This window comes from Plecotus auritus (assembly GCF_963455305.1).
Source record: "Plecotus auritus genome assembly, chromosome: 3".
Classification (NCBI taxonomy): Eukaryota; Metazoa; Chordata; class Mammalia; order Chiroptera; family Vespertilionidae; genus Plecotus; species Plecotus auritus.
In genome coordinates this window covers 30,461,826-30,475,397 of record NC_137772.1, presented here as the reverse complement: position 1 = coordinate 30,475,397, position 13,572 = coordinate 30,461,826, and the positions used below count along the sequence as shown (strand labels likewise).

The 13,572-nt window shown below is 54.1% G+C and overlaps 1 protein-coding gene across 1 annotated transcript; it reads right to left on the bottom strand.

Annotated features, from left to right (window-relative positions):
• Positions 1-2,853: 2,853 nt before the first annotated feature.
• On the bottom strand, positions 2,854-12,825 carry LOC308243481 (uncharacterized protein C13orf46; the record flags this gene model as incomplete). The annotated part of the gene is made up of 7 exons (XM_080659025.1): positions 2,854-2,920; positions 5,219-5,286; positions 6,482-6,529; positions 7,612-7,659; positions 7,749-7,920; positions 8,492-8,543; positions 12,636-12,825. The coding sequence occupies 7 exons, from the start codon at positions 12,823-12,825 to the stop codon at positions 2,854-2,856; spliced, it is 645 nt and encodes a 214-aa protein (XP_080515151.1).
• Positions 12,826-13,572: the final 747 nt, after the last annotated feature.

The window sequence follows — 13,572 nt, the reverse complement described above, 5'->3', positions numbered from 1 at the left end:
AGTGCTGCTGTCAGTCCCTGCAGGGTTTTCAGAAAGTGAGGGGCTTGCTGCACTCCCTTTTATATCGCTTTCCTTGGAAGCTGCAGGAAAAGACTAGAAATAAGCAGCAGTAGCAGCAACAGCATGTGTAGGTTGGCGTTCTGGGACAGCGACCTCTGAAGGCAGCAGCCAGTGGGGTGCCCTGTTATTGACCAGCGTCCCCTAGAGCGCCTCACGCCTCTCTCTCAACACTCAGAAACCCTGTCTACTTGCTATACACCCCCACTTTCTCCACTACAAAATAGGTATGATAATAGAACCCATCTTAGTAGGTTGTAGAATTAATGACTTAAAACACACAAAATGCTCTAAGCATTTGCCATTGGCACAGTTCTCCTGACCGCTGGTATTTCATTCTTTCTGCATGGCCCCTACATCACCTGGGCCCACGGAGCAACATTTTATTTTCCTTTTTTGTAAAAATTGTTGACACTGTTACAGATGTCCACCCCCCGCCCCCGCCTTTTCCCTCCTCCACTCAGCACTGCCCACTGTGCAACATTTCCATATCTTGCGGATCCGCCTGCTGTTTAGGAGGCGTGGTGCTCTGGACTCTGGGGTGGGGCAGCCCCTGAACATCACTTTCCAAAGCGATGTAGTTAACTTTGAGGGCACTGTGTGCAGATGAATTCAGAGGCACTGGATGTCCAGTATCTGTCTCCCCCAGGGGAATGGAAGCTCCGAGAGGCCAGGCGTTTGCTTCTTCCATCACTGCTGTGTTCCTAGTGTTTAGAACAGTGCCTGCCCATGGTAGGAGTTCAATAAACATTCATGGGTGACAGTGGGGAATATGCTTGTGACATAGTAAAAACTTGTTTTTAAAAACTGTGGTACGATAGGATGCCAATTTTATTAAAAAGCAACATTTATCTCCATATATAGCTCTCTCCATATGTATCTAGAGAAAGAAAACACTTCAGTGAAATATATGAAAATTATTACTGATAAACTGAAGGTAATGCGATGATAAGTAATTTTTGTTATTTCCCACACGATGTACAATGAAAATGCATATTGGATTTCGGGGAGAAGAACAACATTGGAAAGAATAAGATGGAGGCATTGCCAATGGGTGTTTGGGGCCCCTGGGAAGGGACACACCAGGGGTCGCTGGTGTTGCTCCATCAGGTGTGTCCAGGCTGAAGTGGCTGAGGGATGCCTGGGGCCTGCCCTGTCCCTGCCCCCGGAGGACTATGTTGTCCTCCCTCGTTTACTGGTATCTGAGTAGGTGTGGGGACAACAGGGACAGAGGAGGAAACTGGGTCAGGCCTGGGTCTACAGGGAGCCACCACTGGGTACCACTGGCCAAGCCTGTTTGTGATAGAAAATGTCACTGAGTGAGCCACTTGCATCAGCCCCCTCCTCCCCTCCCCGTAAGCTGATTCTTTGGGGGACTCCAATGAGTGGGAAGTCCAGGAGAACGACTTACAGGCAGCCTGGGCAATTTGGCTTCACCCCTCCCTAAATTTAAATGGCCATCTGACTGGCTGACCTGGCCAAGCAGAAGGTGTGGGTTCCGCCCTCGCCCCCTGCCTGGGCCACTCCGCTGGCCGAGCCTCCGGCTGAGACAGGGCAGAAGCAGCTCGATGGCCACCAGGGGCCTGCAGGCGACATGGACGAGGCCCAATGAACCGTGAAACATGCTTCTGATTTGGGAGGGTTTATATGCGAAGTAGCAAAAATTAACTGCCAAACTAGCCACACTGCAAGCATAAGCTGCACGTGGCTCAGAATGAGGCCAGCTACACACAGCGGCAAGGGATGGATGACGGACAAACGGAAAAGGGTGACCTGGGGCCAGGCACCTTCCTGGCCTGTGGCACAGTGCCAGGTGCAGAGGAACCAGAGAAAGGAATTGGGCCAATGCTGCTCTGCTTAGCCCACCCCTCCTTCCCGCCAGAGTCTCCTCCCCCTACACTAGCCAGGGGGCAAACAGTGGTCTCTTGGAAACTTCCTCGGTGCCTTTCTAGTTGGCAGCAGTTGGTGGTCGGGCGCAGGGACAGGGGGCTGTGACACAGGGTACTTGCCTGCCTTCTCCTAGTCCAGGGGTACGAGCAGCAGAGCCCACCCTGTAGGGTGTGATGAGCACTCAGCACAGTGGCCCTTTCTGTCATCTGCTCATTTGTCAGGGCAGCCCCACACCCCCGCCCAGGAAAGCTCATTTCTGGGCAGTGTCTTAGATCCCTGATTCAGGCTGTGTCTGAGCACCCAGGTAATCTGGGACTGACTTTGTGGGCCATCACGAATAGCAGGGCCCACTCCCGGTCTGTGGGTCTGACTTGTTTATGAGGTTTCCTAGGATCTGAAGGGTTGTGTGCCCATGGCCTGGGAAGCCCGGGCTTCATGCCATCTCCCTGGGCCCAGCATCATGCAAGCTCCTGAGCCCACCTCCCTTTCCCCATTTCCATTTCGTGGAACAAGGTGCACAGAAGGAAGGAAGGGGCATCTGCCGAGAGCAGTGGGAGAGGGAGAACATCTTTGTTCACTCTTTATTGTGTCTTTTTAAAAGATGGCATCATGGCTCACCCAGTGGGTCAGTGATTCACACGCGGGTCACCGGTGCCCTTCAAACAGGTTCCTGTGTCGGTTTTCAGGGCTGCTTGGCTGCGTCCCTCTGCATCTCCTGGCCGACCCCAGGAGACAGAAGTGGAGACCCTTGGTTACCGGCCAGAAGGAAGGAGTGGGTGCTGAGGGGAACCGAGGAAGCTGGGGGGAGGTCAGGCAGGCAACCTGGCCCCCTTTATTCTACTTCCTGTCCCCCCAGGCTCCCTCTGTTCACCCGTCACCATGTGCAAATTACCTTCTCCAGGGCTGCTACACGCTCTGCTTCACCTTCTTTCTGGTGGAGTATGGAATGCAGCACACCCAGCTGGTCCTGGTCCTGGTGGCCAAGAGGAGGGGAGGGGCTGAGAGAGAGGCGGGCCCCGGGCCACAGGTGCCTGGAGTGTGGAGCCCAGGCCTTAGGCAACACCCCTTCAACCCCACATGCACGCCACAGGGTCTCCGCTCCAACCTCTACTGCACCCCACTATTCAAGTCCCGGGGAGCCAAGGTCTTGTCTCTGTGGCTCCCAGGCCCCGTGCACAAAAGCAGATTCCAATGCAGAGCCAGGCCTTCCTTTCCTCCAGATGCCTGAGGGTTACCAATGTCTGCTGTCCTCTGTCCTGGAAGGCCTGGGCCAGAAGGGACCCGTGGACATGAGAGACCCTTAGAGACTAGCTGAGCCAGGTGTCACAGGGTGGTTCCCACAGCCAGCCCAGCATGCTTCCAGAGCACCTCAGCCTGTGCTTGCCTCCCTGTGCAGTGGCCACTGGGGTTTCCACGTCCAGCCAAGGCTGCCTCTGTATGAGATGGCAGCCCCCTCCCTTGGCAGGGACCACCATGGCTTGGTGCCCAATGTGTCCTGCTGACTGCTATGGGCTACTGGCATATGGGTACCTGACCCCACCCTCTGAGCGGGGCAGGGGCAGGCTGGACAGAGAAGCCTTTGCTCTGAGGGAAACTGAGCTGGCAAGTGAGCAGGGCAGCTGAACAAACAGGTGACTTGCCTGGCAAATGTCCAGGCCTAGCCCTCCAGGGGGCCCACTGCAGACCCCCTTCCCGCTGGCCTCGAGGCCTCCAGTAGCCACAGCTATCTTTTTGAGTGCCGGCCTGTCTCACAGGTTTCCTGGGGCAGCTGGGTCCTGGGGGTGATGGGCTGAGACCCAGAGACCAGGAGGGTGGACCTGAGATTGTCCGACCTTTGGGGCAGAAAATAAAGCTGCCAAGCTGCACCAAATGTGGCTGAATCCAGCACTGTGTCCATTAAGTAGCGAAGAGAAAAATAAAGGTCTGCTTAGGAAAGGACTGCTTATTTTAGGCCTAGATTTGAGAGCGTGACAAGACCATCCCAAAATCTTTCATGTCGCCCTAACCAGTTTGGCTCAGTGGATAGAGTGTTGGCCTGCGGACTCAAGGGTCCCAGGTTTGATTCCGGTCAAGGGCATATACCTTGGTTGCGGGCACATACCCAGTAGGGAGTGTGCAGGAGGCAGCTGATCAATGTTTCTAACTCTCTATCCCTCTCCCCTCCTCTCTGTAAAAAATCAGTAAAATATATTTTTTTAAAAACTCAAAATCTTTCACATCATAAAAGCCAATGTGACCAGCTGTGGAAGCTGAGATCAGTAGAGAGGTGGGTCTTCTGAGTGAAGATGGAATAAAAATTCCTCACAAAAACTCTCTCCTGGAATACACACACATCGGGGCAGAAAGCAGCAATAATGACAACAGCCAAATAAGCGAAGGGCCCTTATGCTATAAACATTCAGAGATGGTGATCCATCTGGCACTGACGGAGGAGCCCATTCCACCAGCGCCTGTCTGTGCGTCCGAATCTACACTTCAAAACCATGTGCTCCTGTGTGGTCCTCACCGTTCCTGAGAGAGGAGCTTGGGTGATTTCCAGCTTTTCCTCTTTGTTGTGCTATTCCACCTTATTGAAGTTATTTTAAATGACTGTGTGTCAGTTTTACAAAGCAAATGGCAATTTTTTTTAAAGTATGCAAGCAATTAAACCAAGATATTAATATAGGTGTTCATTCTGAGTGGTGAGAAGTTGAATACGTTGCTCTTTTCTTCCTGGTGTTTTTCTCTATATTGTTTAAAATAAAATAGGTCCGTGGGCCCTTGGGTGGCCTAGAAGTAAGTACCCCACCTTCTCCCAGCACCCTTTATGGCCCAGGAAGTGGTGGGGCTTCAATGGCCCTACACAATCTTCACCCCAATAGAGTGTGGGTGGTCAGGACACATGTGAGGGGTCCTCCCACTGCTGGCAGGACCAAGGTGTGTGACCTTTTGCAGCCCATGAGATGATATCCTACTCTCATCTTCCCTTCTTCCCTTCTTCCCTTCTTTTTCCTTCCCCCGGGTTCTGCCCATTTTGTTGCTTGATGGGATGGGAAGAGAGAGTCTGGCTATGGAGTCAGGTGGGACTCAAAGCAAAAGTTGTGCTAGACCCCTTAGAAGGTTAGATGCCCTGTTGCCCACTCTCAGCCCCTCCAGCCTCCGTAAATGCTTAGGTCACTGCATGCATCTAGACTCTAGATTCTAGAGGAAGAGGGAAGGCACAGTGGACCCACTAGAAACCGGGGTAGAGGAACAGTCTCCCCACCTCCCCAAGCATGAATCCTTTACTCACTCATCTTCTGACAAATCCCCAATGTCCATTTGGGACCGCTTCTCTTCTCTCATGGCACATGTGACCACCTGCGAGAAGCAGCAGAAGCACTTTAGGGGATGGGGTGGGGGAGGGAGTCAACCACAGGCACCAGGCTGGACATGCTGGGCCTGCCCAAATATCAGATGGAGACGTGAAGACTGCACTGGCCCTGAGCTCAAGACTGGGACCCATCAAGTGGAAATTTCTAATTATGGGACCCTGATCAATGAACTGTGGCCTGGATACGGGCCACCATGACCTCTAGATTGTAGATCAGGAGACATGGGCCCTTAGTCTCAACTCTGCCTCCTTGAGTCCTTAGAACATGTGGTGCCCCATGGTAGCCTTGTCAGGAGTTAATAATCAGTTCTCTTCATTGTACAGCATGTTCTGAGGGCAAAGAGATAAAAGGTGCAATTTGGAGAAAAATAACCCTCAGGCTGGAGCTTAAATTGGCCAAGACAAAAAATGTCTACAAACATGCCTGCTCACTACAGCAGAAAAATGGAAAAGACATCCCAGAGAGACCTTTGAGTCAAACACTTCTCTTTTACAGAAAATGATGATGATGATGGTGATGATGGTGATGATGGGATGATGATGGTGATGCTGCTGCTGAACATGATGGTGATAGTGGTGATGATGTAATGATGGTGATGATGGTGATGATGATGGTGATGGTGGTGGTAGAGTAAGGTGGGACTCAAAACAAAGGTTGTGCCAGATTCCTTAGGTGGTTAGATGATTATACCTAATACTGAGGCTTTCTGGGTACTAGACACTGTTTGAGTCTTTATAGAACAAACCTGGGGTGTAGGTACTACTAAGATACCCATTTTACAGATGAGACAACTGAGGCTCAGAGAGGTATAGTGACTTGTTTGAGCATTTACTGGCAGAGCTGGATGTGGAGGCCAGGTCTCCTAATTCCTAAGCTTGTGCCCTTTCTAATACCCCAGCATGATCCCACAAGAGGTTCTCAGGGCCCATGGACACCCAGGCCCTAGAGTGTTGGAATGCATACAAGTTAGAGTGAGGGAGGATGAGAAAGAGGAGGGGGTACCCTCCAGCTCCCTAGACTAGTCCTCAACACCCTGGAGCTTTCTTGATGCCGTTGTCCCTATCTTTGCCTCAGCCTCCAACACACATGTGCACGGGGCAAGTTCCCCAGAAAAGCTTTGCGGGCCTGAGCACAAGCATTTCCTGGTGGTGGTTTGGCTTTGTTGTGTGAAGGGTTTTTACCTCTTCAGCATGGTCTCCCAGGTCAATCTCCACAAACATAGATGGTTTCTGTGAATGAAAACCAAAGAGACGTGGATGAAAGACTTGCGTGAGCTAGGGTGGTGAGTAGACTTTCTGGGAGGTAGAGTGGACTCCTGACCCCCAGTCAGGATCTGAGAAATTACCACTGGGACCACCAGACACTGGCAGTGCTCAGTGGGGGCTCCTGAGAAGCTGGGGAGAGAGCTACTGGCAGTGTGGATGGCAAGGTGTCCATGGGCCATCTCTGGCAGAGGAGGGAGAGGGAGGGATATAGCCTTCCCACATCTCCCTGCTCACCTCCCATCAGGGCCCTGAGACCCAGAGGGTTTCTCCCACCTTTACCCTCTGAGAACCAGGGCCTCCAGGAGACAGGCGATGTCCAGATCTGGAGCAGCCCCTCCAAGCCCAATTCAGACCTGCTCAACTGGGAAGCACCTTTAATTCTGCTTCCAGAAACCTACCTGGGACCCCACTATACCAGGTCGTAAAGGCTCGCACTGAGATGTGAGAAGCCCAGGCAGCTCAGGTGTTGCTGCCCCTTATTGGCACCTTGGCTCAGTCCAGAATGTGCTTTCAATGGTAGCACTTTAATCAACACCAAGGGAAGTATTTGGGGTGGGTGAAGGACTCCCCAGAACCCCTGGAATCACACTAAGGACCATCTGTTGTAAATCCTGGTAAAACACATCCTACTACCTCTCCATTCCCTACCACACAGATTAGGAAGGAGAATGACAGCCACCTTCCCTCAGAAAGTTCCCCATGCCAATTGCTACTATAGCACTGATATGTCTCTGGCCAATGCATCAGGGCCTGGGACTCGGGGATGCTTCCCTGGGCCAAGGTCAAGCTGAGTGTTGCCTCCTGTCAAGGACCCACATGCCTTTAGCCACTGCACTGTTTGGAATTGGGATGCCCCAGCATGAGGCCAAGAGCACAGAGCTTGACCTGGAAGGCTCTCTGGGGTCAGGCAAGGTTTGGTCAGCCTGTACCATGGTCCTATCTGGATGACTTGGGACCGTACGTCCCCGGTGTGCTTGTGGTCTAGCAGGACTATGCCTGATAGGCCTCTCCATCAGACATCTGTCACCAGGTTAAAAAGCTCTTGCCTCTTTTTCCAGAAGGTCTTCCAGCTTTATGGACTCCAACTCCTGTTCCTGTAAGAAGACACCCAACAGGTGAATAAAGGCAGGACTCTGACCCGAGGGGACAGCAGCACATGGATGTTCAAGGACCACAGCCTGACCTTGGCCTCCTGGGAGCATTTGTCTGTGTGCTTGTCTTCTTCATGCTCCTCTTGGTCGCTGGCCTCTGAGTCACTCTTCTCAGCCTCTGGCTCCAGCTTTCCACTCTCATGGTCCAACTTTTCAAGGGCGTCCTGGTCCTTCTCCTGCTGGTCCTCCTCTAGGTTTGCCAGACTGTAGGAGTGGAAATATGGTTTGGAATCGGTGTCATGGAGACGCTTCCAGATGACACCTATCTCCCTCTTGGGCATCGGCAGCTCTGGGAGCAGCTCCAGCCTGGATACGGAGGCAGAGAGGGGCCTGAGTGTGCAGGGCCTGCCTCCTTCCTGGGGGCAGAGGGTGGGTGGGCAGACACGTCAGAGCAGGAGGGGAGGGGCCATGTGCAGAGGATGAGCAGTGATGCTCAGGTTGCGCCTGTCCACTATCCTGCACACCCAGACCTTCCCCAGCGTGAGCCTCCGCAGACCCCGTCATCTGGGATGACACCACCCCTTTTAGGGGACAGGTGCCAGCTCCAGGACTCTGGGGCCACCACACAGCTGTCATTGGAGGGTGGAGGGGAGCGGAGGGGCTTGCAGCCCTGAGAACCACCCTGTTCCCCCTGCCTCAGACCCTCCCATCTGAACCCCTGGGGTTCTCTCAGGATACCCAGGGCTCCTTCAGGGCCTCCAAGTCTTCACCTTGGTGCTGGCCCCACTTCCCACCCCGTGGTGAAAACCACCCCTGCCGGACAAAGCCCCCTTACCAGACGGTGTCTTTGGCATTGCTTTTTAGGCCCTTTCCCTGGTCTTCAGACTCTGAGGAGGAAGGAGCAGGTTGTCAGAATGCTTCCACGTGTGGTGCCGGAGTGCCGCTGGCCCGCCCGAGGCCCACAGGTACTCAGCCCTGAGAGGACGAGGACGGGTGGGGCCAGCCCACAGGGTGCTGGATCCCCGCAGCTCCAGGCACACTGCGAGCTCAGGGTCGGCCTGATGACTAATGGTTATGACTAAAGCCAGCCTCAGTTTTTATCCTGACAGGTTGTCTCCTGCCCCGACAACACCCACTCTGCACAAGGCCCCACCCCACACAACCTCTGCCTCTCTAGGCAGAGCTCGGGTGAAGCCTAAAGCACTGACTTTAAGGGGCAACCCTGACATCCACCTGCGCAGCACACTGACTGGGAGCAGCAGAAGTGGAGGGCAGGGGTGGGACCCACTGGGCCAGCCTGTCCCACAGGGGAGGAGGTGGCACTTGAGACACACGGCTTGTCCAGGAACCTCCTCTCCTTGTTCCTCCTCGGAAGGGCGTGGCCAGGGGGTTTACTGTGTCATTTTTCCAAGGAAAGTGCTGCCTGAGGTCCAGCTAGTCGGGATCTTTGTCCAGTGCACACAGTAGTCCGAGAACCTGCCTGGCATCCAGGGAGCTGTTCTTCCAGCCGCAGCCTCACATACACAGCGATTGTCAGGAAATAATTATGGTAAAGCTGCATTTTGGTGACTTTGGCAGGATCAGAGCATGAGCTGCGTGAACTATTTTCACCAGGACAGAGACCTCTCACTTCCAGGCTTGTCGGCCGGGAGAGCTTCGGAGGAGTTATACAGGAGGGGTTCCCTAACCCTCTTTAGGACCTGAGCGAGCTCCGAGGGCACTCAAGGTCACGACATTGAAAGTTCTGTTTCTGTGCAGTCTCACCTGAGCCAGGAAGGGTGGAGATGCTCGGCTCCCTGCAGTAGTGGCTCCTCCCACAAGCAGCTTGGTCCCGGACACCGAGGGCCCTGATGCAAGCACAGCCTGGGGGGAGTTCCAAAGCTTTAAGTACTGCTTTTGATGGAAGACATAGCCAGGGCACCTCTGAGCAGCTCCCATCTTGGAGAATCGCCTTACAGAATCTGGTTGTCGGATCCGCTACTCCAGGCCTTGTGTTCAGGGTTGTTTCGGCTCACAGGCCTCGGGGCTGAGACGACTGCCTGAGAGAGGAGGTGACGGCCCGGTTCCCAGTGGGTGCTCCTGCTTTTCTAAGGAGTCTGATCAGCTGGTCCTTGCCTTCTCTCATGCTGGTCCTCCCCTGACACATCTCTCCCGACCCCTGCAATCTTCCAAGGCCATCCTTCCTGGGACCTGGGTGCCCCTGCCCAGTGCTCAGCGACCCACGTTAGAGGAAGCTTTTCATCACGGCCGGGGCTTCCTAATGCTCAGCACAGGTGGCCTCGGGCTGTGTCATCTGGGCATTGTCTCCCACTACTCTTGAGTTCCCTGTGGATACGAACTAGGTGTTCTTCATCCTCCTCATTCTTCATGCCCGCACAGGCTCGGGGGGCCTGATCTGTGGCTGTGCTGCCCCCAGGCAGACACTGGCCATGCCAGAGACAAACAGCCCTGAAGGCCAAGGGCAGGGATTTGAGAGGGGGCGCAACTGTGTCCTCAGAGAATATTTTAGGACTGCACTGACATGCAGTTTCAGTTCTGAGGTCACCTGTAGTCTGAAAATATTAAATGGAAAATGCCAGAAATAAACAATTAATACGTTTTCATTGTGTGCCATTCTGAGTTGTGTGAGGAAACCTCTCACTGTCCCGTTCCATCCTGCCCGGGATGTGAATCGTCCTTTTGTCCAGCGCACCCATGTTGCATACGCTCTCCGCCGGTTAGTCACTGGGCAGCCACCCTGGTTATCAGATCCACTGTGTGGTATCCCCATGCTTATGTTTGAGTAGCTCTTATCTTATTAATAATGGCCCCAAAGCACAAGAGAGGTGGTCCTGGCCATTCTGCTAGGCCAAAGAGGAGCTGCCGAGTGCTTCCTTCCAGGGAAAAGGTGTGTATATGTAGGAGAAAACACAGCAAATATAGTGTTCAATACTCTCCATGGTTTCAGGCATCCACTGGGGTCTTGACAAGTATCCTCCATGGAAAAGGGGAACCAGGGTAGCTCTCGAGACATCCCTCAGGGAGAAAAGGAGCAGTGCGGCCTCCGCCTCAGCACAGCCCTCAGGTAAGAGGGCTGGTTCATGGTCAGTAGCATTGAAGTAGGGATTTAAAAACTGACTTCTTTTGGAAAATCTTCAGCAGCCCATGGGCCTGTGCATGTGCATGTGTGTGCATGTGCATGTGCTTTATATGTGCTTGTTTTAGAAGACATGGGGCTGCCCTGCCAGTGTGGCCTAATGGTTGAGAATCAACCCATTAACCAGGAGGTCACGGTTCAATTCCCAGTCAGGGCACATGCCTAGGTTGCAGGTTTGATCCCTGTTAGGGGACACGCTGGAGGTAGCCGCTCAGTGATGTTTCTCTGTCATTGATGTTTCTAACTCTCTATCCCTCTACCTTCCTCTCTCCCTCTCTCAAAAAAAAAAAAAAAAAAAAAAAATCAGTAGAAGACATGGGGCTGTCCCAGACAGATCAAATACTTTTTCTTCCTATTGTGTATCTGGCAAAAAGAGTCATGCCCTAGACAGTTTGGCTCAATGGATAGAGCGCTGGCCTGTGGACTGAAGAGTCCCGGGTTTGATTCCAGTCAAGGGCACATGCCCAGGTTACAGGTTCGGTCCCCAGTAGGGGGCATGCAAGAGGCTGCCAATCAATCATTCCCTTTCATCATTGATATTTCTCTCTGTCTGCCTCTCCCTTCCTCTCTGAAGTCAATAAAAATAGATGAGAAAATAAAAGAATCAGTAAAGAGAGAGACATCATTTCTCTTTCCCCCGTTTTGAGATGTGGACAAGGCCTGGAGCAGCCTCCCTGGCGTGTGGCTGGCGAGGCTCCTGCTCCCACCCTCAGGCTGGGGCTCCGGGAAGCCAGACCCCTGTGCAGCCTGGGACCCTGGGGCCTGGGTGGCGGGACCACAAGCCCCGCAGAAGCCTTTCTACCGCCGCTCCACGGCCGGCGTTGTTGGACACATGCCCTCTGTGTCCACTTGCAAAACTCCCCACGCAGACTCAGGGAAATTTTGATCTCCTCTTCTGGGAACTTTGATCTTCTTGAGCGAGAAGGTGTGGCCATGCTCAGAGCCTGAGCGGGAGGGAGGTGGAGGACCAGCAGCTCCTCTCTCCTCAAACAACGCACCTTTGGACTTTGACACTAGAGAAGAAGAGATATGTTCATACCCCAACCTCTGAAAGTCGCCCCTAGAGCGTGAACAAGCAAGCTGTATTTCCCTTTTACAGTTCCATTTCTTCAGCCTACTCATCGAAGGCCACTGCTGGCGAGAGGCTCCCAGGAGAACCAGCAGGACTCAGTCACTGCCGCCAGCTCAGATCCTGTTGCTCTGGGGAAAGTGCCATGAGGATGAGGAGCGGGGGGTTGGGGAGGGGTTGGCAGGCGGGGGTGGGGGGTATGAGTCTGGGTTAGCTAACTCCACATAAGGACCAGGACCAGGGTGTTTCGGGACCCATCCCCACTTCCAGCACACCATGGCCTCGCTTGGCATGTTTAGAAATATCCTGGAGTGGCAAACACAGCTGGCATAAGGTATAAACCTACACACTTTATCACTTAAAGGCCACCTTAGTGCCAAGCCTGACGGGCAGTACCCTCCTCCACAGGGTCACGGCTGACCCCAGGCCCCGGGAGGCGCTGTGGTTCCCTGAATGTGACGGAGTTTAGACTCAGATACCAGAGTACCACCCGAGACACTGCCCGTGCCGGCCCTCCCAAGGCCGTGTCTGTATTCTCCGTGTCTGACAGCTTTGCAGGCCCACAGGGCTCCCCAAGGTCCAGTCGGTCCTCACCCACTTCATCCAGTTGGCCACCCACCCTGGGGGCCAACACTCAAGCGGGCCTGACCTGAGCCCCAGCAGGTCATGTCGCTTGAAAGCCTCAGTGTGCAGCGCCCCCACCTTGGCCCTCGGGGTTGGGGCAGGGGCAGTGGGGGCGGGCGGGAAGTGCCCTGCGCTGGCTGCAGCCCCTACCTAGCTCCTTGGACGGCTTCTGGATGCCGCTCGGGGGGTCACCCTTCTGGTGTAAGCTGCCCATGCTCTGGCTCCTCTGCAGTTCAGTGCCCTCGCTGGTCCCCTTGGGGTGTCCGGTGGCCACCCCCAAAGGAGGAGCCCCAGCGCCTGGCCGGTGCCTCCTGTACACGGTGGTGGTCTCCTTCTCCATCCTTCTCCTCCCTTCAGGTCTCAGGAAAGAAGAGGGACCCGGCCTCAGACGGAGGGCATGGCTTCCAACCTCTTCCGAGGCAAGCAGCCCAGGAGTGTGCCCAGTGGGCCCCCGTTGCTAAGTGTCCCCTGTGACATCACGCAAGGTCAGAGGTCAGGTCATCCAGAGCAGCCCTTCCCTCAGGATGCTGGGTTCCCCTTTCAGGCCTTCCTGGCTTGTCCCCCAGAAAAGCAGAGGAAGAGGGGCCAGGGGACCTGAGAGGGCAGAGTGGGCACAGAACAAAGCTGGGCAAACGGATGAAGGACTCAGAAGTGGTGGTGGGTCTGCAGGCATCTCCGGGGTGGAGTGGAGGTGTTTTCTCCGCACCCTGCATGACTAGAGGTGCCCTCGACTTCAGAGGCAGGGCTGCCTGGACGGGCAGGCTTGAGCTGCACTGACTAAGAAACCCCACTTAACTCTGCATTTCAGCCCACGTTTGCTGGCACTGGCATCACAAAGTACCAGGGCCTGCGTGCCTTAACCATTTTCCTTCTAGATTGGAGGCCTCTCTCCTTGGCGTGCAGATGGCTGTCCCGTCCTCGCATAGTCGTCCCTCTGTGCACGTCTGCGTGTCTGTGTCCTGATCGCCTCTTCTCACAAGGACCCCAGTCACACGGGATTAGGGCCACACTAATGACTTCACATAACCTTAACGCCTCTTACTCATTCATTCATTCATTCATTCATTCATTCAAAAACCAATTTTAT